The 24,025-nt window shown below is 40.6% G+C and overlaps 2 protein-coding genes across 8 annotated transcripts in view; both read left to right on the forward strand.

The window, feature by feature from the left end:
• The window catches only part of sptbn2 (spectrin, beta, non-erythrocytic 2), a 45,491-nt gene extending 33,484 nt beyond the window's left edge, over positions 1–12,007 (forward strand). For 3 of the 6 annotated variants that reach the window (XM_020085699.2, XM_020085697.2, XM_020085698.2), the window contains 20 exons: positions 324–526; positions 611–701; positions 809–955; positions 1,226–1,489; positions 1,703–1,927; positions 2,005–2,094; positions 2,232–2,510; positions 2,601–2,731; positions 2,839–3,043; positions 3,124–3,498; positions 3,598–3,842; positions 3,931–4,069; positions 4,176–4,260; positions 4,775–4,971; positions 5,125–5,252; positions 5,347–5,422; positions 7,536–7,714; positions 7,890–8,063; positions 8,209–8,251; positions 8,379–12,007. In XM_020085699.2, the coding sequence (XP_019941258.1) occupies positions 324–526; positions 611–701; positions 809–955; positions 1,226–1,489; positions 1,703–1,927; positions 2,005–2,094; positions 2,232–2,510; positions 2,601–2,731; positions 2,839–3,043; positions 3,124–3,498; positions 3,598–3,842; positions 3,931–4,069; positions 4,176–4,260; positions 4,775–4,971; positions 5,125–5,252; positions 5,347–5,422; positions 7,536–7,714; positions 7,890–8,063; positions 8,209–8,251; positions 8,379–8,591 (3,489 nt within the window). In that variant the 3' untranslated portion in view covers positions 8,592–12,007. Of the gene's footprint in view, positions 1–323; positions 527–610; positions 702–808; positions 956–1,225; positions 1,490–1,702; positions 1,928–2,004; positions 2,095–2,231; positions 2,511–2,600; positions 2,732–2,838; positions 3,044–3,123; positions 3,499–3,597; positions 3,843–3,930; positions 4,070–4,175; positions 4,261–4,774; positions 4,972–5,124; positions 5,253–5,346; positions 5,423–6,288; positions 6,367–7,535; positions 7,715–7,889; positions 8,064–8,208; positions 8,252–8,378 lie in introns of all 6 variants that reach the window. The other 3 variants (XM_069510211.1, XM_069510213.1, XM_069510212.1) reach the window with 2 other exon arrangements.
• Positions 12,008–13,031: 1,024 nt separating this feature from the next.
• dpf2 (double PHD fingers 2) lies at positions 13,032–23,011 on the forward strand. Of its 2 annotated transcripts, XM_020086160.2 has the most exons (12): positions 13,032–13,184; positions 15,088–15,248; positions 15,410–15,517; positions 15,781–15,959; positions 16,057–16,149; positions 16,602–16,683; positions 17,177–17,218; positions 19,376–19,513; positions 19,649–19,780; positions 19,879–19,991; positions 20,087–20,168; positions 20,653–23,011. In XM_020086160.2, exons 1-12 carry the CDS (start codon positions 13,153–13,155, stop codon positions 20,733–20,735), a joined length of 1,245 nt encoding a protein of 414 aa, XP_019941719.2. In that variant the 5' UTR covers positions 13,032–13,152; the 3' UTR covers positions 20,736–23,011. The 2 variants fall into 2 exon arrangements, with proteins under 2 accessions (XP_019941719.2, XP_019941720.2); XM_020086161.2 differs by lacking the exon at positions 17,177–17,218.
• Positions 23,012–24,025: the final 1,014 nt, after the last annotated feature.

Raw genomic sequence — 24,025 nt, forward strand, 5'->3', positions numbered from 1 at the left:
GGGTTGACCTGTAAGTGGCCCATAGCCCTCTGTGTAGGTGTGAGCCACAACACTAAGCTTATTTTCATTTAATAAGAATCAGAATCAGATGAATTACTGTTGATGATGAAGAACTACTGTTTAGTCCAGTGAGGAATTTAAAGTTCATCGAACTGTCAGGACTGAAATAACCCTGACATAAGAATTCAAGGGCAGCTGCAGCACATGATTATAACTTTTTGCTTGTTTCATCAATTTATCACTCAAAGTATAGCAACTGGCAAAATAAAGAACAAATAATTGCATATAATAAATGTTTTAACATTCCTTTCCTTTTCGTGTAGGAGTATGTGCTGTCACATACAGAGATGCCTGCCAGTCTTCAGGGAGCAGAAGAGGCCATTAAGAAGCATGAGGATTTCCTCACTACCACAGAGGCCAGTGAGGAGAAGATAACTGGTGTAGTGGAGACCGGACGGCGCCTCATTAATGAATCTAATGCAAACTCTGATAAGATCCAGGAAAAAGTTGATTCCATCCAGGAAAGGTTAGTGACAGTAAAAGCAGAAAAAGTTTTCCTTTTTCAATAGATATTTGAAGAGTGGCTAATTTTCTCCTTCATTTTCTCCAGACATCTTAGAAATAAGGAGGCTGCAAATGAATTGCTGACAAAGCTTAAGGACAACCGTGAACTTCAGCACTTCCTCCAAGATGGGCAGGAGGTAAAAACAACCTTTAAAGATTAAATGAAATAAAAGCATAATGAATAAAGGTGTTTTAATATGTGAAGTTGATAATGCTTATTCTGTAATTCTCTCCTCTTCCATAGCTCACATTGTGGATCAATGAGAAGATGCTGACGGCACAGGACATGTCTTATGATGAGGCCAGAAATCTTCACAGCAAGTGGCAGAAGCACCAGGCCTTCATGGCAGAGCTGGCCTCTAACAAAGACTGGCTGGACAAAATTGACAAGGTGAGACTATAATTAATCTAATTAAAAAAGGGTAACTTTGTGATATGATGTGTTTTGTGTATGATATGTGGACAGGTGGTGGTATTGATTGCTGATAGTTACATGACTGTTATGTAATTGTGGTGGATAATTGATTGGTTGACAGATAAGCTGATCAATAAGGCTCATCATACAGTGGGGACAGTCTACTTGCCTTAGTGTGGCCAAAAACAGCTATACTAATGTAATTAATGTAAATAAAAATATGTGTATGTTTCCTGTTTCTAACAGGAGGGTCAGGCTCTGGTGGCAGAGAAGCCTGAGCTGAAACCTGTTGTCCAGCAGACCCTGGAGGACCTACAGCGTCAGTGGGAGGAGCTGGAAGGCACCACACGCACCAAGGCCCAGTGTTTGTTTGATGCCAACAGGGCTGAGCTTTTCACACAGAGCTGCTCCGCTCTAGATGTCTGGCTGAAGAACCTCGAGGGTCAGCTACATAATGACGAATATGGCAAAGATTTGACCAGTGTCAACATCCTGCTCAAGAAGCACCAGGTAGACGACACTGTGCAAGCAAACCATGTCCATGTCATCTTTACAATAACAAATTCATGTTGTATCATGGAGCTTTAATATCATATTGCACAATTAGTAGTTTTCTTGGATAAAAAAACACGTGTCAAAAAAATGGTTTTCAATGTCCTGTGTAGTGGAGACTACCACATGCCTGTTCTTCTTGTCTTACATATTTGTACTGTCCCTGTATAGATGCTGGAGCACCAGATGGAGGTCAGAGAGAAGGAGGTGCAGTCCCTGCAGTCTCAGGCTTTGGCGCTGTCCCAGGAGGACGCTGGACTAGCAGAGGTAGATGGTCAGCAAAGGCGTGTCACTGACAACTTCTCAAACCTCCAGGAGCCTCTCAAACTGAGGAGACAGAGACTACTCGCCTCCAAAGAAGCACATCAGTTCAACAGAGATCTGGAGGATGAAATTGTGAGTTGGATTATCTGTCTGACTTCTTACATTAGATAAAGAAGCGTGGAGTTTTACTCACTCTGTTTTTCTATCAGCTATGGGTGAAAGAGAGGATGCCCCTGGCAACCTCCACAGACCATGGAAAAGATCTGCCTACCGTTCAGCTGCTTATCAAGAAGAACCAGGTAAAGTGACAGCAAAATGTTTACTAGTACTTTCTTTCAAATGCAGGATAAGATAATCAAAGTGACTTAGAATGATCATTATCTTAATTGAATGTCTTCAAGCCCCCCAGTGAACACCCTCTCGGTTTCTGAATCAGACATTACAGAAGGAGATCCAGGGCCACCAGCCTCGCATTGATGACATCCACAGACGGGGAAAGACTCAGAGCCAGGTGGATGGTGAGAGACAGTCTGTCCTAGAGGAGCGTCTTGTTGAGCTGAAGGACCTTTGGGACCAACTGATTGGCGAGACAGACAAACGTCATGCACGTTTAATAGAGGCCAATCGCGCCCAGCAGTTCTATGCTGATGCAGCGGAAGCCGAAGCCTGGATGGGCGAACAAGAGCTACACATGATGTCAGAAGAAAAGGCCAAGGTACACACAGAAATAATTAGAAAAAGACTTGCCACTGTTTCACAATCTTATGTCTTGAGAAAACTGGATAATTTCCTGTTTTTCTCTCAGGACGAGCAAAGCGCACTAGTGATGGTCAAGAAGCACCATATCCTGGAACAGGCACTTGAGGACTACGCCCAAACTATTCACCAGCTAGCTAATAGCAGCCGTCTCATGGTCACCAGTGAACACCCAGAGAGGTGAAGTATATCTGAATATTGACAGAACAGTGATACATGCCTTTCTTAAGCAAAATGTATACACCCACAACTACTGACAAATCTTTCTTGAATTTTTCATTTAACAGCGAGAGAATTACCTTACGGCAAGCCCAAGTGGACAAGCTGTATGCAGGGTTGAAGGACCTCGCTGAGGAGCGTCGTGGGCGGCTTCAGGAGAGACTGCGGCTGACCCAGCTGAAGCGTGAGGTGGATGACCTAGAGCAGTGGATTGCTGAGAGGGAGGTGGTTGCTGGCTCCCATGAACTAGGACAGGACTATGAACATGTCACAGTGAGTGGTTTCTTTTTTCAGCTAAATTAATTCAGTTGAATTAATTATGTTGCTCACATTCGCCCTGATTTTCTCTACAGATGCTAAGGGACAAGTTCCGGGAGTTTGCTCGTGACACCAGCACTATTGGCCAAGAGCGAGTAGATGGTGTAAATGGGTTGGCAGATGACTTGATTGAGTCGGGTCATCCTGAAAATGCCAGCGTGGCTGAGTGGAAGGACGGGTTAAATGAGGCCTGGGCAGATCTGCTGGAGCTGATTGACACACGCACACAAATGTTGGCCGCCTCCTATGAATTGCACCGCTTCCATCAGGATGCCATGGAGGTGCTCGGACGTGTTAAGGAAAAGCATGAGGCACTGCCTTCTGACCTTGGCCGTGATCTGAACACTGTCCAGCATCTACACAGGCAGCACAACACTTTTGAACATGACATCCAGGCCCTCAGTGGACAGGTCAGCTATTGGTTGATAAAGAGATCTTATGCAATATTCGATGAAGAGAGCAATTTAAATAGTGTACTGAATGCCCCCTATTCCTTCTTGACCTTGTAGGTGAACCAGGTGCAAGAGGATGCAGCACGGCTGCAGAAGGCGTATGCTGGAGAGAAAGCTGATGACATTCACAGGAGTGAAAATGCTGTGACATCTGCATGGGAGGGCTTGCTCGAGGCTGGCCAGGCCCGCAGGCTCCTCCTGCTGGACACAGTGGAGAAGTTCCGCTTCTTCAACATGGTGCGAGACCTCATGCTGTGGATGGATGGTGTCAACCTGCAAATTGACGCACACGACAGTCCAAGGTGAATGTAATTTTATTTTTATGAATTCTGCTGTGATCAGTGTTACGTGTATATTTAAATTTCACCTTTCTCCTTTCTGTTGTCCCAGGGATGTATCATCTGCAGGGCTGGTCATTGCCAATCATCAGGACATCAAATCAGAGATTGAGACCAGGGCTGACAGCTTTACTGCCTGTACTGAGATGGGAAATACTCTCATTAACAATAATCACTATGCAGCTGATGAGGTATTATACAATAGGTCACTTTATCTATTGTATTCAGGCATGTTTTGAGTAAGAAGAAACATTATGATCATAAGTTATTATTTAATGAATTCTCTTTGATTCCCAGATTCGGGAGAAACTGGTTCAGCTCCAGGAAAAGAGAGACAGGATCAACAAAAACTGGCAAGACAAGATGGACCATCTACAAATTGGTTAGCATGCTTAACATGTGTTAAAGTGTGTACAAGGGGACATTCAATCTACCAGTGCCATGATGAAAAAACGCAAGAGATCAATTAATGTGGGCATGTTGGTACAGGTTAGATATAGCAAAGAAAAGACCTGTGACAAAGAAACCATACAGCAATTTATATTCCATGAAAATCAAATTGTACAGTACAACTCTACAAAATTATCCCATCTGTACTTGTGAGGTAAACCACACAATGCTCCAAGGCATATACTACACATACTCTACAAGGCATGAGTACTTCCATTGAATTATTTGGTTCTGATTACACTTTTGCTAAAGCAGCACCAAGACTAACTTTTTGGTTTGTCTACACATGTTTTTTTTGTGGCCCCATTTCCTTTGGTAACCTTCACCAACAGTCTCTCTGAAATCAAAGAAGCTTTAGAGCTATTGTTTGTTTATTAAGTTCGTGAATGTACAGCTGGCTCACCATCTATTTATTGATATCCTCCCTCTTTGTTTCTGCATCTCAGTGCTGGAGGTGCTGCAGTTTGGACGGGATGCCTATGTGGCAGAGTCTTGGTTGGCGGGTCAAGAACCTCTGGTGCGAGCAGCAGAGCTGGGCACAAATGTGGATGAGGTCGAGAGCCTAATTAAGCGTCACGAGGCCTTTGAAAAACTTGCTGCAGCCTGGGAAGATCGCTTTGTCCTACTGGAGAAACTAACTACAGTAAGTTCAGAGACATAATAATTACATAAAAAATCTTGGTTTGATTTTTTTCCGGCCTGGTAGATGCGCGATATACAGAAAGTCCAGCAATCATCTGTGATGTAGACAGGGAAGCCCTCACTTGTATAAATAACATTATGCATCATTTTTCAGCTTGAGGAGCAGGAGATCCAGAGGAGGCGAGAGGAAGAGGAGAGGGCGCGCCGACCCCCCACACCACCCCCAGCTGAAGAAGTGGCACAATCTGAGACAGAAAGTCATGTACATGATTCTGCAGCCAGGTAAACTAAAGGGGACTTATGAGTAGAGCACAATGGTGCTGGTCTATTTTATCATTTTTTTATTAACAGGGTTTTCCCTCCTTCTCAAACACAGAACCAGTCTGGACCAGACCACCCTCAATCAGTCTGTGTCAGTGAATGGAGTACACAGTGATAATGACACATCTCAGGTAAGACATAGATTCAGTCCTTTTGAGCATCAGAGTTTGTACTCTGTTGCACTGATAATTATTTTAAAGATTTTCTAATAATCTAGTCTGTAATGTCCTGTAATGTTTTTCCATGTTGCCATCCCTGGATTTATTTTACTAAATCTATTGAAGGTTTAACAGATAAACAATAGAGAAAAATATTGGTAACTGGCATCATTCTTTGCCTTGAAACATTCACTTGCTATAATATATTCAATTCCTTGCATATATACAACACGTTTGCTTTGGGTTTTTAAAGAAATCCAAAGCTCTAAGTATGTCATTCATACAGTATAACATTTTGTCAGTGTATGTCCCTGTCTCTATCTGTTCAAGTCCAATACACAAACCTGTTTCGATGCATGTCATGTCATATAATCAGATGAATTGCTATTACCCAGTTGATACAAAATAGTGAAAGATAACTTCTCTAATCAGCAATATCTATCCGCATTGTTTTGTATTAGAGACAAGCAGTAGAGTTTTGCTTATTATTTATTGGTCATATAAACATTACAAAGAAGTGGTAAATCTGAAAAGAGTCAGTTTGCAGAGTGATATTCACTCACCCACCCCCTCTAGGGACCCTGATAGAATTACAGTGTAGGCCCACCTGTGAGGGTGGGGGTTGAGACTGGGCTAGGATGGAGTAAACCCCAGACCTGGAAACAGCCTACAGGGGCTGCTAGACTTCAGTGCTGGAGTAAACCTACAGTATGTTTAGGTTTAAAGCTGATACTCTAGAGAAGAATCGGTCAAAGAGATGGAGCCATTTCTGTATGAACTGATCAGTTTTCTGCCCCAGACAAAGACGCTTTAACAATTTTTTATTACGTTTTTACCAGCAGTCATTATCGCTATCGTTGTCAGTGGGAAAGAAATCAGAACCTAAACGTGTGTGTAAGCCAAAGCAGCCGGAGCGTGTGAGTACCAAGCCGTGGTTGGCTTTGTAGCTTCCCCGTCGTGCCCTTCACAGCCTCTGCTCAGCTCCTGGTCAACTGCAGTGCCTCTTTATTTTATCAGGAAGCCATTGCTCTCTATCTCAGATGCAGTCCATTGCTTTATTGTTTTTTCTTTTGTAATGAGCCCCATTGCTGTTTAAAGGCATGATGCAGATTCATGAACAGATTGTTTTCATGGATCACATATGCTGCCTGCAGGTGCATATGTGCTCATATTGACCAGGACAGGAGTAAAATTAAATGTGGAGCCCAGAGTTGTAAATGTGGTGATATTGTAGCTGTTCAAAGCTTCTTTAAATGTATTTGTTTTAGTCTGTCCCTGTATGTGTACAGTTGTTGTGATGAGTGTCTTTTGATGGAGTCAATTATCAGTTGTTTGTAGGAAAAAAGACAAAGGCCAAAATCTAAGACATCCTATTTCTGTGGATATCATATTTAGGATTCAAATGGTGAAAAAAGCCAAAGTACTTAATGTTTTTGTCTGTGTTTGTGTGTTGCAATGTAGTGTCATCATTTATTCATTTACTGAGGATTGACTGAAAAGATGATGATCTTTGGAATAATAATATTGACATGGCACATTTGTCTTTGGATGTAAATGGCAAACAGGCAGTTAAAAGGTTAGTGTTTATATGAAGAGAATCTGGCAAGCACAACATAATAAACCTCGGAGAGGACAGACACTGAAGACTGGAGAGAGATTTACAGATATTTTCAGGAACTGTTCACACTGTTAAGATTAATCTTTCCCAAATAAATCTTTAAGGTTCCTTTGGTACATTTTCATGACTTTTATATAACAATAATACTTTCGTTATTTAAGCGTGTTCAATATAGCATGTATGTTTCCGAGATGTGTGGTCATTTTAACTGTATGTCTTACACATATGAGCGACTTTAATCGTCCTGTTAAATATCAGTGTGCTGCAATTGTGGTCATGTGGATCTTTTAAACCCATGCTCTGCTGTTACTTCAGGTAATCACACACTGCCATCAATGCTAACGTCATCATGGCTCTTCATGTGTGGCTGTGAATGGTTGCGTTGCTGCTCACTGCTTCCATCCACTCATGGGTTGTTGTTTTTCTCTCTACCTCATTACCCACATTCACGTCTGGTTTGCACCACAGGGCTCAGAGTCGGAGTCGGTGAACGGACCAGGTCGGGACAGTGGACTGGCATCTTCTCGCCTCGAGCCGTCTGCCACGTTACCAAGCAGGGGCGGAGCAGAGTCTGAGCCAGACACCATGGAGGGGATGCTCTGTCGAAAACAGGAGATGGAGTCCCACAGCAAAAAGGCAGCTAGCAGGTGAGTGTTCTTACGAGGGGAGTCTGACAACATAATAGACCTTGGAGAGGGCAGATACTGGAGACTGAAGAGAGATTTTAAGTTTTTTAAGTGTTATAGATATAGAAAATACATATACTCTCTGTTTTTGTATACAACTCATGCTGCTTCCAATGCCATTTATTTGCTCCCATAGGTCTTGGCAGAACGTGTACTGTGTCTTAAGAAAAGGAAGTCTGGGTTTCTATAAAGATGGCAAGAGTGCCAGCAATGGCATTCCATATCATGGAGAGGTACCAATCAGCCTTGGTGAGGCTGTGTGTGAGGTAGCAAACGGTTATAAGAAGAGGAAACATGTATTCAAGCTCAGGTGAGAGGAGAACATGGATTTCTGTTACATTACTGCTGTCGCACTGCTGGATTTAACAGATAAAATAAGAGATCATGATGAAATGCTGAGAAAAAAAAAACAGTGAGATGTATTAGACTTAATAACCTCTCTACTGTGTCTGCAGGCTAGGAGATGGAAAAGAGTACCTGTTCCAAGCAAAGGATGAGGTGAGATATATAGGACAGAATTACTAAAGTAAAATACATATAGATATATAAACATTTGTGAAAAAAAATCTTGTTTGCTTGCTGTGCCTCTGCCTGACATGTAATAATGTTTTCTGTCTGTCTGAAGTCGGAAATGAGCTCCTGGATCCAGTCCATCCTCAGTTCCATTCCAACAGGATCAGGAGACTCACCTGGAGGTCCGCGGGCCCTCAGCCGTGCCATGACGATGCCTCCCATCTCCCCCAGCTCAGGTGATGCTGGAGGTGTCACCATGCGCAACAAAGAAGGGAAAGATAAGGATCGAGAGAAGAGGTTCAGCTTCTTTGGCAAGAAGAAATAGAACACTTGTAAAATCGGTGATGGAAACTACATTTGTCAAATTTCAACACAGAGAAGCAGGCAGAATGAAAAGTACAAACAGGTCAAACCACACACTGCTTTCAGTGCAGGCCCGAAGGAATTTGTCAAAAGCTACTGTACGTGGCACACAGTGAACTTTGTTTCTTTTCTTTATCTCCCTCGCCAGTTTTATCTGTCATTTATTTTTTCGTTCACACAATTCTTATTTCACATTTATCTGCACCCAACAATGAAAGCCCTCATCCAAAGGCAGTTTCAGCCAACCAGCAGAGCTCAACGTGAGTCAGTAACAGGTCTGGTTGTCATTAGCAGGGATCCAGGCCCAGTTCACTTCCAATCTCTTCTTCAGCATGAATATTTTCTTTTCTGTGAGTCTTGACTAGCAGAGTCATTTTAATGCTGTGTCACTAATAAAACACTGGATGGTGGCTTTCCACTGTGGTGCACTCTGGTTTTATTCCCCTCGCTCTTAAGTGCTCTCTCTTTGGGAAGGATCACATCAGTCTTTTTTTCTGTTCTCGGTATTGATGTTATTAACCTGACCAATATTATTGCTATTATTATTATTATTATTTATCTTTTGCTGTTGCTGGTTTGAGAAAACTAATTTGACAGAAGATGATCTTGATTCATGTTGTGGAGAGAAATAAATTTAGTTAAACTAGTGGAGAATGTTGGGCTTGCCCTTGTATGTATTTCTTTTATTGAGGTGTTTTGAGAAAAAATAAAACTCTTTCAATTTTAGCAGCGTGGAGTAAGTGATCACACGTTTCTTTGGGAAATTATATATAAATATATATATATTTAATAAGTGGTTTTATTTTTTATTTTATCTCTAATTTTGCCTGTATTTGATTATTTCTTTTGAGTGGTCTTTTCTGCTTGATTTTCAATTTTTTTTCTGTACAAAGCAGATAAGATTAGTTTTCTAGTGTGTGTTTGTGTGTGTGCGTGTGCGCGCGCGTGTGTGTGAGTGAGTTGTGGTGCTGTGGGATTTTGCACGTTTATGTTATTCCTAATTAAACGTGGCCAGACTGATGCTGCTTTACGGTACGCAAATGTAGACAAAAGCCAGATAAACTCAAACTCAAAACATTACTGGAATTATTTCATCAAAATGCCTTTTCTTTTCTTTTTTTTTATGTGTAAGAAGAAATTACCAATGAAGTTCCCCAAGACGGTTTCATTATTTCTGTTTCTCTCTCCATCTACTGTTGTGAATGCACGGGGCAGTGTGTAGATAAAAAGCTGAAGCACATGTGAGCAGGACAGATGGACAGCTGACAGGTCTCATTGCAGGTGAAATGAAGGGTATGGAAGTGATAGGCAGTGAAAAATATGGTTTGTGTGCTACCTGACAGAGAGAGGTGTACCGAGCCTTACTGGAACCCACTACAGATACACTGAACCTTTTTTTTTTGTTTTGTTTTTTTACAAACCCACATCCGATTCAAACAGTCTTAAAGAAAGCTTTCTCGGTACAAATGATAGGAATGTTAAACATGTGCCCTGTGGCAATGATCTAATGTATGTCAGTGGATTGTATATGCAGGTATGATATGAATCAACTGAGGGAGAAGTCCTGAATTCTCTATTAAACAAGCTTAGCTCTTCCATATGTGGCATGACTTCATGTAAGTTTATACTCGTATGTGTCTCATCATCTGTTCTCTTCTGTGTTGGTGTAATCACTTCATATTCAGGGTTAAGAGCAACTAATTATATATAATTGGCATTTACGTTCATCCAAAACAATATAAAGGCAATCTAACAAAAATCAATGTTTAGTCTCCTCAAATACTGAACATGTTTGATAGGAAAGAGGTATTTACAGTATATTGTGAAACTAGACAGTAGCTCAATTACACAGAAACATCTTGAGACCATTGGAGGGGTTGGTAACTGTTTAGTCACTTAAATCCAAGTGTTCACATGCCTTTGTAACTGCCAAAATGCAAAAGGAAGATTTCTTTTTTAAAATCTTCAGTAGGTTGCATTTTTCGCAGATAATTAATAATTTGAAATGTATTAGATGTTGAAAGTAACTCTTTAAAGCTGGTACCTGCCTGGATGCGTCACAGGAATGTCACACCAAACTGTAGTGATAACACACACAGGGGGAAGTAAACTTGCATTTGGTTGCAGTTTTAAGCCGGTCGGCCTTATTCTTCCAGTCCCAAACGAATGTGCAGCCGTTGTTCAAATCTGACACCCAATATCCACTTTGAGACGATTATTGATCTGGGTTAATTTGACAGCACCCAACCTTGCCTTGTCTCTGTCAGTGGGACTTAGCATCCTGGGTATGTGGCAGAGCTCCCTATAGTTACAGTCGAGTTAAAGTAGCCTCAAACTGAAAGTTAAACCGGTCAACGAGGTCATTGCATACATGAGTGAGCCAACGCAGTTTAGCACATTGTGCACAATTTCTTATGGATCATTCTTCCCCAGTGGACGAGCTGTTTTTAGTAAACACTTCTACTTCTCAGCTCCGCACATCCTCCATTCGCTGTTATAGGGAGTTCAAGTTTATAGCTCACACAGTGTATTTTCTTATCAGCTCATTTGAATGTGTGAAGATTCAAATTAGTTTTTGGCCAAATTGGTCACGTGAAGCAAAAATGTTCTTGACACACTGTACACAAGCTCTCTCTCTCTTTCACACACACATTGATACTGTACTGTATATTCAATGCAGAATGACCTTGAGGATCCAGTCTTGTGGGAATGTCCTCAGCTGGCTAATTCGATGTTGCATATAGCACCCTTTTAAAAAAAATAAATACCATTGTGCTACTGGTGAGCTTCGAGCAGAACATGGGACGTGTGTATTATTGATGTCAAAGAGATGAGTCTTTGGTTATGAGAGAACTCGTCACAATGGAGAACTTAATGAAGAAAAAATTACAACTTTTACTTGTTGAGTATTAGATATGAGTGAAAACAGACTGGTGACAATTTTAGCTTCCTTTTTTTTTTTTTTTTTTTTCCAAGAAGGCAGGATCTTTGCTGTCTAGTGGGAGCTTGTATTTTTTCATCCAGTAGTCTGTCTTGCAGCATTTGATAAGCCTGTTCGACAACTTTCATTTCTGATTTACTTTTGACGAATGTCTGTTCCTTCCTCTGTAATTCAGAGCTGTTAATACCACTACTATTATTAATTGCTATTATTATCATTATTGCTACTGTTGTTACTATTACTACTACTGTTACTAATGCAACTTATTGCAAAAAGTATAACTGCTGTCCATTTTCAGGTACGTGTCTGTAATACCAGACCCTTCCACACGATGTCAGTGTGCTGTGGAGCATTTTCATTACGAATCGAAAATAATGTTTGTTGACTTGTGTATCTACATCTAATATTAGGAATAATAAAACATGGTTTAATGAAAATGTGTTGATGTGGGGTTTTCTGTGTTCAAGAGGTGCTAAACAGAGAACAAGATGTTTGAATTATGATCACTTGACAAATCTATAAAATGCAAACTATTCATCTGTGGCTCAACTGTTTAAATATGAGTCTTACTATACCTCAACTGTTCTATTTTATTTGTATTAAGTCAAGTCACTTAACACATTAAGGTTGACACCTTAGGTTCCACAATGAGCAGGCACAGAGAGGAACAAAACACTATAATCAAACTATATATGATCAAAACAATTACAGTAAAGTAAATGGTTAACATTTGTTCAGTGTGTAAGATTTAGGTGAAAGGAATATTTGGCAGAAATTGAATATAAAATAATCCTAGTGAAGTTTTCCCTTGTTCCATAATTTTGCATATTGAGACCCTAGTGACATCATCAGGGTCAACTAACCCTTTGAATGATGTCATCAGGGTTATTATCACTAAGGAAGAACCCACTGAATTTGGTGCAGATCCAGGAATCTGGATTTTTTTTTTAAAAAATTTAAAACTTTTTCATTGATTTCCCAGAGAAAAAAAGTCATAGATCTTGATGAAAAAACTAGGTGTGTTTGTGTGAATAATATTGACGTGTGTGTGCAATTTGGTGCAGGTAAAAATCCAGAACTAGATTCAGATTCATACTTTTTATTCATCCCACAGAGGGGAAATTCAAATATAATTTCATATAAATTCATAAGGGGACTGTTCAGCCTCGCTGTGGCTATGCATTCGACTGAGTGTCATTTTAGTTGAAGCTGCACTCAGTCCAGAGAAGAAGTTTGATCACAGGTGAAAACAAGTGTGGGCTTTAAATGGTCTTATTTCGTTTTTTTATTTAGACTCTTGAGCAGCATTTTGTGTATCCCATGCACCATAAAAATAAAACATATTTTAAGTATATCATCCTGATCAAGGCTACAATACTTGAGGATAATTCATCCTGTTTTTAATAAATTAAAAATGAAGAATTCAGCTGCAGAGTCGCAGCTTTGTGATCACACACTCCTGCAGTGACACATCCTTACCAGCAGGGGGCTCTCGACACCGCGCTCCTCGCTCTCCGTGCCTACAAGTCCTCACAGAGGGCACAGTTCCCCGGAGCCACTTCCCCCCGTGTGTCAAAGCAAGATGGCAGCTGTTGTTGAGAATGTTGTCAAACTGTAAGTGCTGCACTTTTCTTCCTACCTCACCTTCCTCCTGCCGCACACACGCCGCGCTGACACCGCCGCGACTCCCTCACACCGCCACCCGGCGTGTCGCTAGCTTAGCTTAGCCCGGTGACTCGGCGGGGTTAGCCTGTGGGACCCGTCGTGTGTGTTCACATCCTGGTGTGGGAGTGGAAGTTAGCGAACACGCAGTTTGACGTTTGAGAATCAGCAACCGACGAGTGTGTGTGTGACAGAGCATGTTGTTGTTCAGTGGCGAACGTGTTCACGGAGACAGTGCAGTCACCTGTGGTGTGTGTGTGTGCGTGCGGGAGTACGCGGTTCTCTGCTATGCTCGGTGCTAACGTCAGTGAAGTGCCGCAGCTAACGGAAGCTAACAAGCTAAAGTGAAGCGTAGTAATGGCCCACGTCGTTAGCGGACAGAAGGTGGAGAGTACATGGAAGCTCGCTCCCTTCCCCTGTCAGCTCGGTGTTTCAGCCGCTGTAGACACGCCGCAGCTCGGAGTGTCACGTAGTAACTCTGCGGAAGTGTCTAAAGGTTTCACTGGCTCACACCAGGTTGTTCTCAACGTGCTTCCATTTCCGCTGCCTGTACTTTGTGTTTCGTGCCCAAACTTTCCTCTGTTTACTTCTCCCCCGATCATTGAAATGTCTCTGTGCTGCTACATTAGATGGATGGATAGATGATTGATACCCGCAGGGAAATCAAATTGTCATAGCAGCCAGATCTATCATAACACAATAAAATACCAGATAAACATAAAGAATACAGAAAAGGAACTATACAAGTTGCAGTGGAAGTGCGAATTAAAACTCAGAATACGACAGAATGAGAGATTATATACATAAGGTGCAAAGGTGCTTGTGATACTGGTGAATGCTGATGAAATCATAATAATGTTAATAACAATGTTATTAATAATAATAGTACACACGCGACATACTATTAATAATGTACTGTTATAGAAAAACAATAATAATAATGGCACAGCCTAATGTTATAATAATGTAACAGAAGTAGTAATACAGTAGCAATAGTGTTGTGATAAATCTAGATATGTATCTATGACATCATCATATATAAACTATGTCAGAGGTGATATGAGATAAAATATGATATGATATAAAATATCATTAAAGTGTATACTATCAGATCACGTGTCACATATGATATACTAAATATGTTATATAAAACTACAGGCACTATGACATAATAATAAACGATTGATATGAGTACTATGTATACATGACAATATTTTGGGTTTTGTATAACATATGTTGTATGAGCCTCCAGTATTACAGTCAAGTAAAAGAAGACGGGCAACACAGGCAGACTATGAGCATTAAACAGAATTAATGTAGGTTGTTCTTTGTAAATCAGTGCTGAGATTGTTCGTTGAAGCTTTATTTAATTTAATTTGTGAACGGCTGATTTAAACTAGAAGGCACACAGTAGAGTGCATACTACACCAAGGTCCAACAGTCCCCTTAAATTCAATCAAGCTGCACCAAACTTCTGATAATCTGATCTGTTGTTTTTGAATAATCTGACAATCAAACTCAAACCAACCAACCAACAAACAGACAGAGGTGAGTGAGCAAAACCAAGTCTGTTTGACTTTATTATGATGAAAACACAGCTCACTTTTGACTGTGCTGACGACCAGGCTTTTTATTGTTGATGCACCAACAAACAGGGAACCTGCTGTGGCACTCTCACAAATTATCTCGTTTTGAAGTACATAGACATTGTCTGGTGAGTGAGCTTAAGGTGGCAGTACAACAAAGAAACTGTCAGGGAGGTTCAGAAGTTCGAAGTTCCTCTCTCTTTAAGGAGTGGCCTGTTGATTTGTCTTTTAACCATCCCCAGCGTCTAATTCTGGTTTTGTTCTGTCAGGCTCGGGGAGCAGTACTACAGAGATGCAATGGAGCAATGTCACAACTACAACGCCAGGCTCTGTGCTGAGAGGAGCGTCCGGATGCCGTTCCTCGACTCGCAGACCGGCGTAGCTCAGAGCAACTGCTACATTTGGATGGAGAAGAGACACAGGGGACCAGGTGAGATACAGAACATGTTCACTGGAACATTGTCTAAGGCTAAGACAAAAAAAGTCATATACATTCACACAAGTTAAACTGTGGAGGCATATAATCAAGCGATACCCACATGCCTTCTTTAATAAAACAGATGTTGATGGATCTGTTCTTTTGTCCCTCAGGTGTGGCTCCAGGGCAGCTCTACACCTACCCCTCCAGGAGGTGGAGAAAGAAACGGCGATCTCATCCTCCAGACGATCCACGACTTGTCTTCCCTCCTGTCAAGTCAGGTATTGACATGAACTGACAGAATTCAGCTCTGCTTACCTCATGTTACCATGTCAAGTTTTAAGAAAGGCTATAAAATAAATTAAAGTAGTATTTGATGTAATTTTATGGGCTAATAAAATAATTAGTAATTGTAATTATTTTATTTTTAAATGTGGCTTAGTCCATCAATATCACAAGCAGGGATACAACATTTTTTTTGCAGTAGAGTATTCCAACATTTTGTATTTCTTTTTGCATCTTTGTGTCTGTGTTGTATTCATAGAGCTGGATTTAGGAGTGAAGAAGGACACTGTGTTGTCATCAGACGGCAGCAGCCTGGAAGCCCTGCTGAAGGGGGAGTCCTTGGAAAAACGTACGACCGCAGAGCTCCGGGGGTCTGAAGAAGATTCAAACATGAGTGATTACACTGGAGGCCTGAACCCTGCATCTCGGATCAGAAAGGTTCCTGTTTTTGGCGTTAGACACAAGATATCTTTGAGTTCAATAATGATTTTACCTTACAACTATTTTCTTTATTCTCTCATTTGCATCAACACAGAGAATCCTCGAGCCTGATGACTTCCTGGACGACCTAGACGATGAAGATTATGAGGAAGATACACCTAAAAGAAGAGGCAAAGGGAAAGGGAAGGTAAATAAAATCATCGGACATGAATACACCTTCTCAATAAGTCGATGAACTCCATGTGTGTCTTAGCCTTTGGGTTTACTACAGCCACATATCGGCTTGACTCTTTCACCAGAATGTGACAGGAGACTGGTGCTTATTTTCACCTTGTTAAATACCATTGTTGTGTGACAAGAGCAATAGTGGCTATATACCGGTTTCTCTTCATCGGATTAGAACTGTTAGGGCTAATTAAAAGTTTGCAGCTACATTTAACATTACTGCACCTCATTACCAGCATTCACAGGCATCAGCCTCACCCAATATAACTTAGAGCTAAACTCACTCGGCGTGTTCACTATGTTATACTCTGGTAGTCATCAATTCTAGGATTTAAGAAAAAAATAAAACTGCAATTAATTGGAAATTGGTTTTAAAACCAGCCCAACTGTTGACTCTAATGTGTCTGACCTCAGGGACGAGGAGTGGGCAGCAGCAGCAGGAAGAAGCTGGATACTGCAGCACTGGAGGACAGGGACAAGCCGTACGCCTGTGACAGTGAGTCATGCTGGTGTAGAGCAGAGCATGTGAACTCAAGTTAAAGACATGTTAATAGCTGTAATGTTTATAATCTAATCGAGCAAGACTTTTCCCCAGTCCTCATTCTTTACCATCTGCCTTTACATCCTCTCCCTTTTCTCTTGTCCTCCTTCCCTTCTGCTTTCAGACTTCCTGTATCTGATCGTCTATGCAGCTAGTCTCAGCTTAGCTGTGCTGTTTCTGTTTGTCTTTAGGATATCAACACTTTCTTGTACTTGTATCTCAAATCTTCCATGTGCGGGGGAGGGGATGTTTCATCGACTTCTTCAGTTTTGTCAAACTGTATTGCTTGATGTGGGTTTTTTTTTTATTCCTCTTTATGACGCATTTTCACTTTCAGCTGCACTTCTCGGTCGGGCAGCACTGACTGACAGATCCTCTGTCGGTCTATGATTCTGTTTCTCTGAGTCTCTGTCTGTGCTCTCTCTTCTCCTTCTCTTCTCTCTTGCAGACACTATCAAACAAAAGCATATTTCAAAACCTTCTGAAAGAGGTATATTTCTCTCATTCGTTCATACTCCAGTCTGCCTTGTCTTTTGTCTTCAATGCCTGTTTTCTGTTTCTGTCTGTCACCAAGTAGATTTGCCCTTTTTGTAGTTCAGTACATTGGATAAAAGTTTTGCTCTACAACATTTACTTAAATCTAATTAACTAGAATTAGAAAAGGTCAGTACTGTTATTATACACCCTGTTTAAACTGATGTCTCTAATCAGACAAATATATGAGCAGCCTGTGAGAGATAAACTCATGTTTTCCCTCAATCTGGCCTTGAACTTCCCACAGAGGTAGATAATCTAGAGTCTGGCTCCTGCTCCTATCTTTTTTTTCCTCTCTGTGCTTTGTCTTATTATTTAACGTGTGCAATTTGACTGCATTATACTTTTTCTCCTTCTTCTCACCACCTCTGCACCCTGTCAAGTTTTATTTAGTGTTTGAAGTTTTAGCGTGAACTGCTGCCTCTGCTTTTGAGTCAGTTTGACGCATGTTTGAATATTTTTTCATGTCTTTCTGCCACATCACAATCTATCGGCATGTGACTCACTATGTCTTCTGCAACAAGATGCTCTGGAGAAAACTGTCCCATAGAGTTCCTTATCCTTTAGATGGCAGTTAGAAGAAACAGAGCACAAGGCTTTGAGGGAATGAAATTAGAAAATTATGGAAGTGAAAGAAGAAGTACTTTGTCCTCGGGTGTCTTATCTAATGTCTTGTCTAATCTTATGACAGACCTCACATACCCCTGTGACGACGCTGCTCACACTGGCTTCTTTGTCCTCCCTAAAGTCAAATAATCCTCCTCACATTATCTCATTGGCCTCTCCTACCCCCCCTGATGGTATAAACTTTTATCAGAAACATTATTATTGAGTGTTTGGAGCTGAGGTCATATAACCTAATAATTTAAGATGGATGTATCCAATGAAATAAGATGGAACAAATACATTTCTTATTTTATTTAAGTGAAACACTAGTGAGATACTGCAAGTCAGTTACCTTGTTAAAACCAGGGTCATTAGATTGCACACCTTTGCAGTTACTCAGTGTCTCATTTCAGTGCCTGAGATTTAATCGTTTTGGGCTCAAATACATGGCTGTCACAGACGATGTGATATCGCCTGCATAAAAACATCGCCTCACAGCATGTTCTTCATTTTGCCAGACTTCTTCACTTCTAATATCAGTACGCACCAACATATGTTATTGTGCCGATCTTTATTATGTTTTCAGGTTTTTCCCCTCCCTTGAGCGTGTTATACAGCTTATTTTTTGCATGTAAAAGTCTGCCCCAAAGGGGAGTCCAATTCTACCTTCGAGAACCGCCTGGAATGCTTTGTTTGCATTGCTCACTTTTTTCCTTTAAGTGTCTATGTCAACAAATAACATGTAACATGACCACCTACTGGTTAGCTTGGCCATCATCCTTGTTACTATGGTTATGGCAGAGTTTACAGCTGATCAGGATGCATGGCATTTCTGACGCACACTCTAAGTGGTTGAACAATCACAAGAAGTGGGTCAGCTGACCAGAGCATTATTATCATTATTTAACTTTTTTTTCTATGGGGCAGACCAATAACTAAAGCGACACTGCAGCAGTGTACAGTATGAGTCAAAACCTTTTCAGGATTCTTTAAATACTTTTTCTAGGTTTGTCATACAGATGAATGTTGTTAAATCTATGTTAATTTCTGAGGGCAGAGAGATCAGAAACTGTTTCAGACTTCAATATATCTTAGTAGCTGCTTCCACCACCAAATGTTGACACATTATTTATTAATAACTATTGTTTTACTGATTTCAAACTACAATAGTTAAAAGTTTGAATAGACCCTGCTCATGTGCAGTAAATGTAGTTATGTTTAAAGTAGGAAACTGTAAACTTTTGGTTCTTAAAGCAAGTCTTTGTATTTTCATAAAACATTCAACAATCTTGATGATAGGAAAAAAACAGCAAGTGTTTCTGTTACTTTCAGCAGGACTTGCAGTATATATATTAGTCAGAAATGGAAAAATATCACACAAGCATCATGAAGAACCAGTCATCCTTTCCATTAGTCACCCTCCTTTAACCACTGACTCTGTACAACATGGACATTACTCATGCTTTCATTGTTTTCATACATGTTGTGCTTCTGCTGTTGGTGGCAGTCTGTGGGAAGCGCTACAAGAATCGTCCCGGTCTGAGTTACCATTATGCCCACTCCCACCTGGCTGAGGAGGAGGGTGAGGAGAAGGAGGAGATTGAGATCAACGAGCCTGCCATGCCGCTGCCAGAGGAGCCTAAAAGTAAGTGAAACAGAGGTTTCATTTTTAAATTGCTGGGGATATTGCTCATCTGGACAGTCTTGTACTGTATGTTTCCTTGTTGTACTCTTAAGTTGTCATTACTGATGCTCTCTGTGTTTTAATCTTGCTTCTCAGCTCCCAAGAAAGGCCCAGATGGTCTTGTGTTGCCTAATAATTACTGTGATTTCTGCCTGGGAGACTCCAAAACCAACCATAAGACAGGTCAGTCAGAGGAGCTGGTGTCCTGCTCTGACTGTGGACGCTCAGGTACGTTCTTGAGAGGAACAGATGTTTATTAAGGTACCACAAATAATCCCACTGTTACATCTACAAATCAAGTGATAAAACAATTTTCCTCAATGCAGGCCACCCGTCTTGCCTGCAGTTCACTTCTGTGATGATGGCCGCTGTGAAGACGTACCGCTGGCAGTGCATAGAGTGCAAGTGCTGCAACATATGCGGCACCTCGGAGAATGACGTGAGTTCACCTACTTTCAGACATTACAGTGCTGAACTCGGGGTTGTTTGGGCTGAAAGTTCAAGTGTTTTCTTTTGTCATCTCATTTATTCCAGGATCAGCTTCTGTTCTGTGACGACTGCGATCGAGGCTATCACATGTACTGTCTCAACCCACCCATGTCTGAGCCTCCAGAGGGTGAGTTCACTACATGAAAGAAACTCTTCCGCTCAGTTGAAAAAAAATGAATGTTCATGACATTATCAGACCCTGAAATCCTCAAGTCGTCCAACACTGAAACTTGACTTAACAATTTGTAGTTTTTGCGTAATCCTGCTCAATAACAAACAAATAAACACAGACAAAAACATAATCTCCTTGCCGCAAAATATATGGAAATGTATTTTCCTTTAATAAAGTGTAAAATAAAGTTTAGCAAACATTTTTTACATAATGTAAACATAAATACACATCTTTTTTAAAAAGGGTTTTGTATTGGCACATATCAGAATACATTTACACCAATACCAATGTCTGTGAAAGGTTCATCATGGATCCATACTGTTGGGATGTCCTTCCATCAGTCAGTGGACGGCTACCTGAAGCTCAAACAGAATGAAATTTAGCCAAACTCAATGTTCAACCATCCCTGACATTAAAGTTCCTCTTTGTTCTCACTCAGGGAGCTGGAGCTGTCATCTATGTCTGGTCCTGTTAAAAGAAAAGGCGTCCATCTACCAGAACCAGAACGCCCCGCCCTCGTGATGGCCGTACCTGCCCGCACACACTCATCACTCAACCGTCCCAGCAGCAAAAGTGTGGTTTACCCTTCAAGACAGATGATGAGCTCCCCTGACAGGCTGACCTCAGAGGGAGTGTGTTCAGAACGGGCAGTAAATATTGAAAAGGGAAGTACACCTTACCAAACAGGTCTCACTTAGCTTCAGATATGACTGTTACACAGTTACAAGCTCAGATTTAGCCCCAGAGATTTTTATTTTCACCTCTTTGCCACAATTTGATTAGTGCTGAAAGATTCACAGCGTAAACAGCAAAATTCTGACTTCCTGTTCAGCCTTTTTCACAAACACCGATGTAAAGTTGCTAAACCCTCGTCTCTATTCTGCAGTGTACTGAATTTATGACTAGAGCAGAAATAGAGCTTGTTGGAATAAATTAGCATGCCAATGCTTGCTCATCGTAAAAAAGTTTTATAGTATTTATATATTTCTATGGTATATAATAGTGTTAAGTATGTACAAATTGGAAAAAGAATGGTCATGTAATGGTCTTTATATTATTGTTCATCCCATCATTATGGAAAAATCCACAGCCATTTTTTTTGTTTTTGTGGCACTGCTGTTATTTGATGATTAACTTTGTAGAGTCAAAGGGATCTGCTGAGACTGTAAAAGACTTTCCATCTCATCCACCGACACACACACAAACACACCGAAACAGGGACGACTAGTAGAAACCCTGACATGCACGTCAAAGTGGCTCCAAAGGATGAAGGACTTCAGGGATGGCAGGTTAGACTTGAATCTGGTCGTTGACTCTTGGCTGCTGGTGGCTTGAGCTGCACAGAGTTCAAGAAGACGCACAAGGACACACAGCATGCTTCATTCAGGCTTTGGGGCTTTTGCTGACAAAACTCCTGACGACTGCACAGTTCATGTCTTGACTTCAGTCTGTACACTTGGCCCTTTTTTGACAGATGTGAAAAAGTTATGATGATAATTCTAGTCAAATCAAAAATGAAATCTACTTTCATAATCAGCCAGGTTTATGGATAAAAGGTCTTCATCGCTGTGTTCTAGCAGTTTGCTATTCATGCAGTATCCAATATCTGCAGATGTTGTGACACCACTAGATTATTTTTATGTAACTGAGGACTATGCGACCATGCAGATTGTCACCTGCTGACAATGTGAAAGCAATATGCCAGAATGAGACTGACTCACAGCACAGTCTGTTCAGCCTATGATGGCAGATAATGTGCGATCGTGTAAATTTTCTCTCAGAAATGATTACAGACGGTGACTGTGACAGCAATTATGGATGTGGCTCCATATTGTAGACCTATATGAATATGTTGTGTCGTCTTATGGAAAGACAGCTGTTTTTTGTCACTGCTTTCATAGTTTTATTATGCAATGGTTTCCTTCTGTGGCAAGGCTTAAAGCAAAACGTGTGGCTGAACTGCTAAAGAAGTAACTTTACCTCAAAGAAATAGTATTTAAAGAGTTGAAATATGCTGTAGATAGACGGGACAAAGGCAAAAGACAAATAGATGGATAGATAGTAATGACCAGAGCAGTGTCTTGCTTGCACATTCTACAGTTAACACAAGTGCATGCTCAGTTAACATCTGCACTCTCATATGCTACGTAGTCGTCTCAGCGTTGGTCGGTGAAGGTGTTAGGAAGTGGTGTAATATAATTAACCATGCTTTCATGTTTCAATAGCCAACTAACAATTACAGCATTACATTACACAAATATATCTTGGTTTCTTTTCTCATCACATTTTAAACTTACTGTTATGTAGAGACAGCAGCTACTAGAATATTCTTGCAGGTTGTTTTTTGTACTCATCGATGTTTGCGTACCTGATGTGTGGGACATTTTGGGACTTAAGTGGAAGTTGCTTTCTAGTTAATCTTGTGATCAACTGAGCTGCTCTCTTCCAAACCTCGAAACAAGAAGCAAAGCCCTTAATGTGATTAGAGGCAAACTGGAGCGGCACCTTCAACACTGAATGGTTAAGTAATGATGGACCAAGTATGCAATTTCTAGGCTGCGCTCAGAGACAAGGAAGTTCACCTTTTGTTGTCATGTTATATACAATTATTTTCAATACCATAGTATGGTTTTCTGGTTTCTAGCTTTGGGAGAGAATTGTTCAAAACAAAAAATGTTTAAAAAGGATCATAGGTTTACTCAGTGTGAATTCTCTTTGGGTGGACTTTCATTTGGATTGTGATGGAATGTAATTGTACGAAATTTGTCTTCAGGAAAATAAAATACTAAGCACTATAACATGCTGTGGAGTTTGTTTCATTTGTGAGGATAAGACCACTGCATTGGAGACATTAAATGAGGGTTGGGATAATAAAATATAAAATTGTAAATGTCAACACCAAACTATTGTCTGTACAATAAAAGAGCAAAGAGAGCCAGTATGAATGACACCGACGTCCTGTAGAGACCAGGCAAAAAAAAAAGGTTGGAAATGTGTTTTTTGCATCTTACTCCAATAGATGGCGCTCAAGGATTAAATGCCGTCTGTCTAATCATCAGGGCTATCTGGAGAAAACACAAGGAGATAAATTGTTATTGCACATTTTTTTTATTGCACTCAAGATACAACAGTCTTCTATGATCCAATACAACCTCTAAAGCCATCAATTTAAACTGGGAACACATCGTCCTCTGCGAGCCGTGAAACCACAAGGGTTCTGCTGCTGTGTCCCTCTGTAGCCAGAGTGTATTGAATTTATTACTAGATTTAAACACAACAACTCCTAACCAGCCTAACAGCTGAGTGGAAAAAAAAGAAGTATGTCCTCACCTGGCACAATGACATAGACGGATAATGAGGATGTGAGAAGACTGTTTCTTCTTTAGGTCAAAGAAAAAAATGAACTCCCAAAAATGCCAATATAAAATTAGGGAACTAAATGATTATTTTATTACCTTTTAATCTTGAATCTTTTCACTCAATAAATTACCCAGTGTTGTGCAATGGTTATTTCCCAGACTTGAAGAGGAAAATGTCAAATCCTTTTGCTTTTATAAGTGAATGTTTTTGCAATATTTCTCAATAAATAACTCAAACAAATAACTGAGTGATCAGAATAACTGTCAATTAACCTTCTGTCGATCAACTAGACTATTAATTGATCAATACTCTTAGCACTTATTAAAAGTTTCTGCCTCACTGCAAGTAGAAAAGTGCATCTTGTGTCAGAAATCTACAGGATAATTATCACATTTCCTCTTTTGGATCTGACATTCTTAATGTCATCTGTTACCCTGAAACCACATTTAGAT

The sequence above is a fragment of the Paralichthys olivaceus genome, chromosome 15 (genome assembly GCF_024713975.1).
Source record: "Paralichthys olivaceus isolate ysfri-2021 chromosome 15, ASM2471397v2, whole genome shotgun sequence".
In the NCBI taxonomy this organism is placed as follows: domain Eukaryota; kingdom Metazoa; phylum Chordata; class Actinopteri; order Pleuronectiformes; family Paralichthyidae; genus Paralichthys; species Paralichthys olivaceus.

What these genes read in the sequence shown, in the direction of transcription:
- dpf2 (XM_020086160.2), top strand. Translation starts at nt 13,153, where the DNA reads ATGGCAGCTGTTGTTGAGAATGTTGTCAAACT. An exon ending in GAAGAGACACAGGGGACCAG is followed by an intron (nt 15,249 to 15,409) that starts GTGAGATACAGA and finishes TTTGTCCCTCAG; the next exon opens with GTGTGGCTCCAGGGCAGCTC. An exon ending in CATGTCTGAGCCTCCAGAGG is followed by an intron (nt 20,169 to 20,652) that starts GTGAGTTCACTA and finishes GTTCTCACTCAG; the next exon opens with GGAGCTGGAGCTGTCATCTA.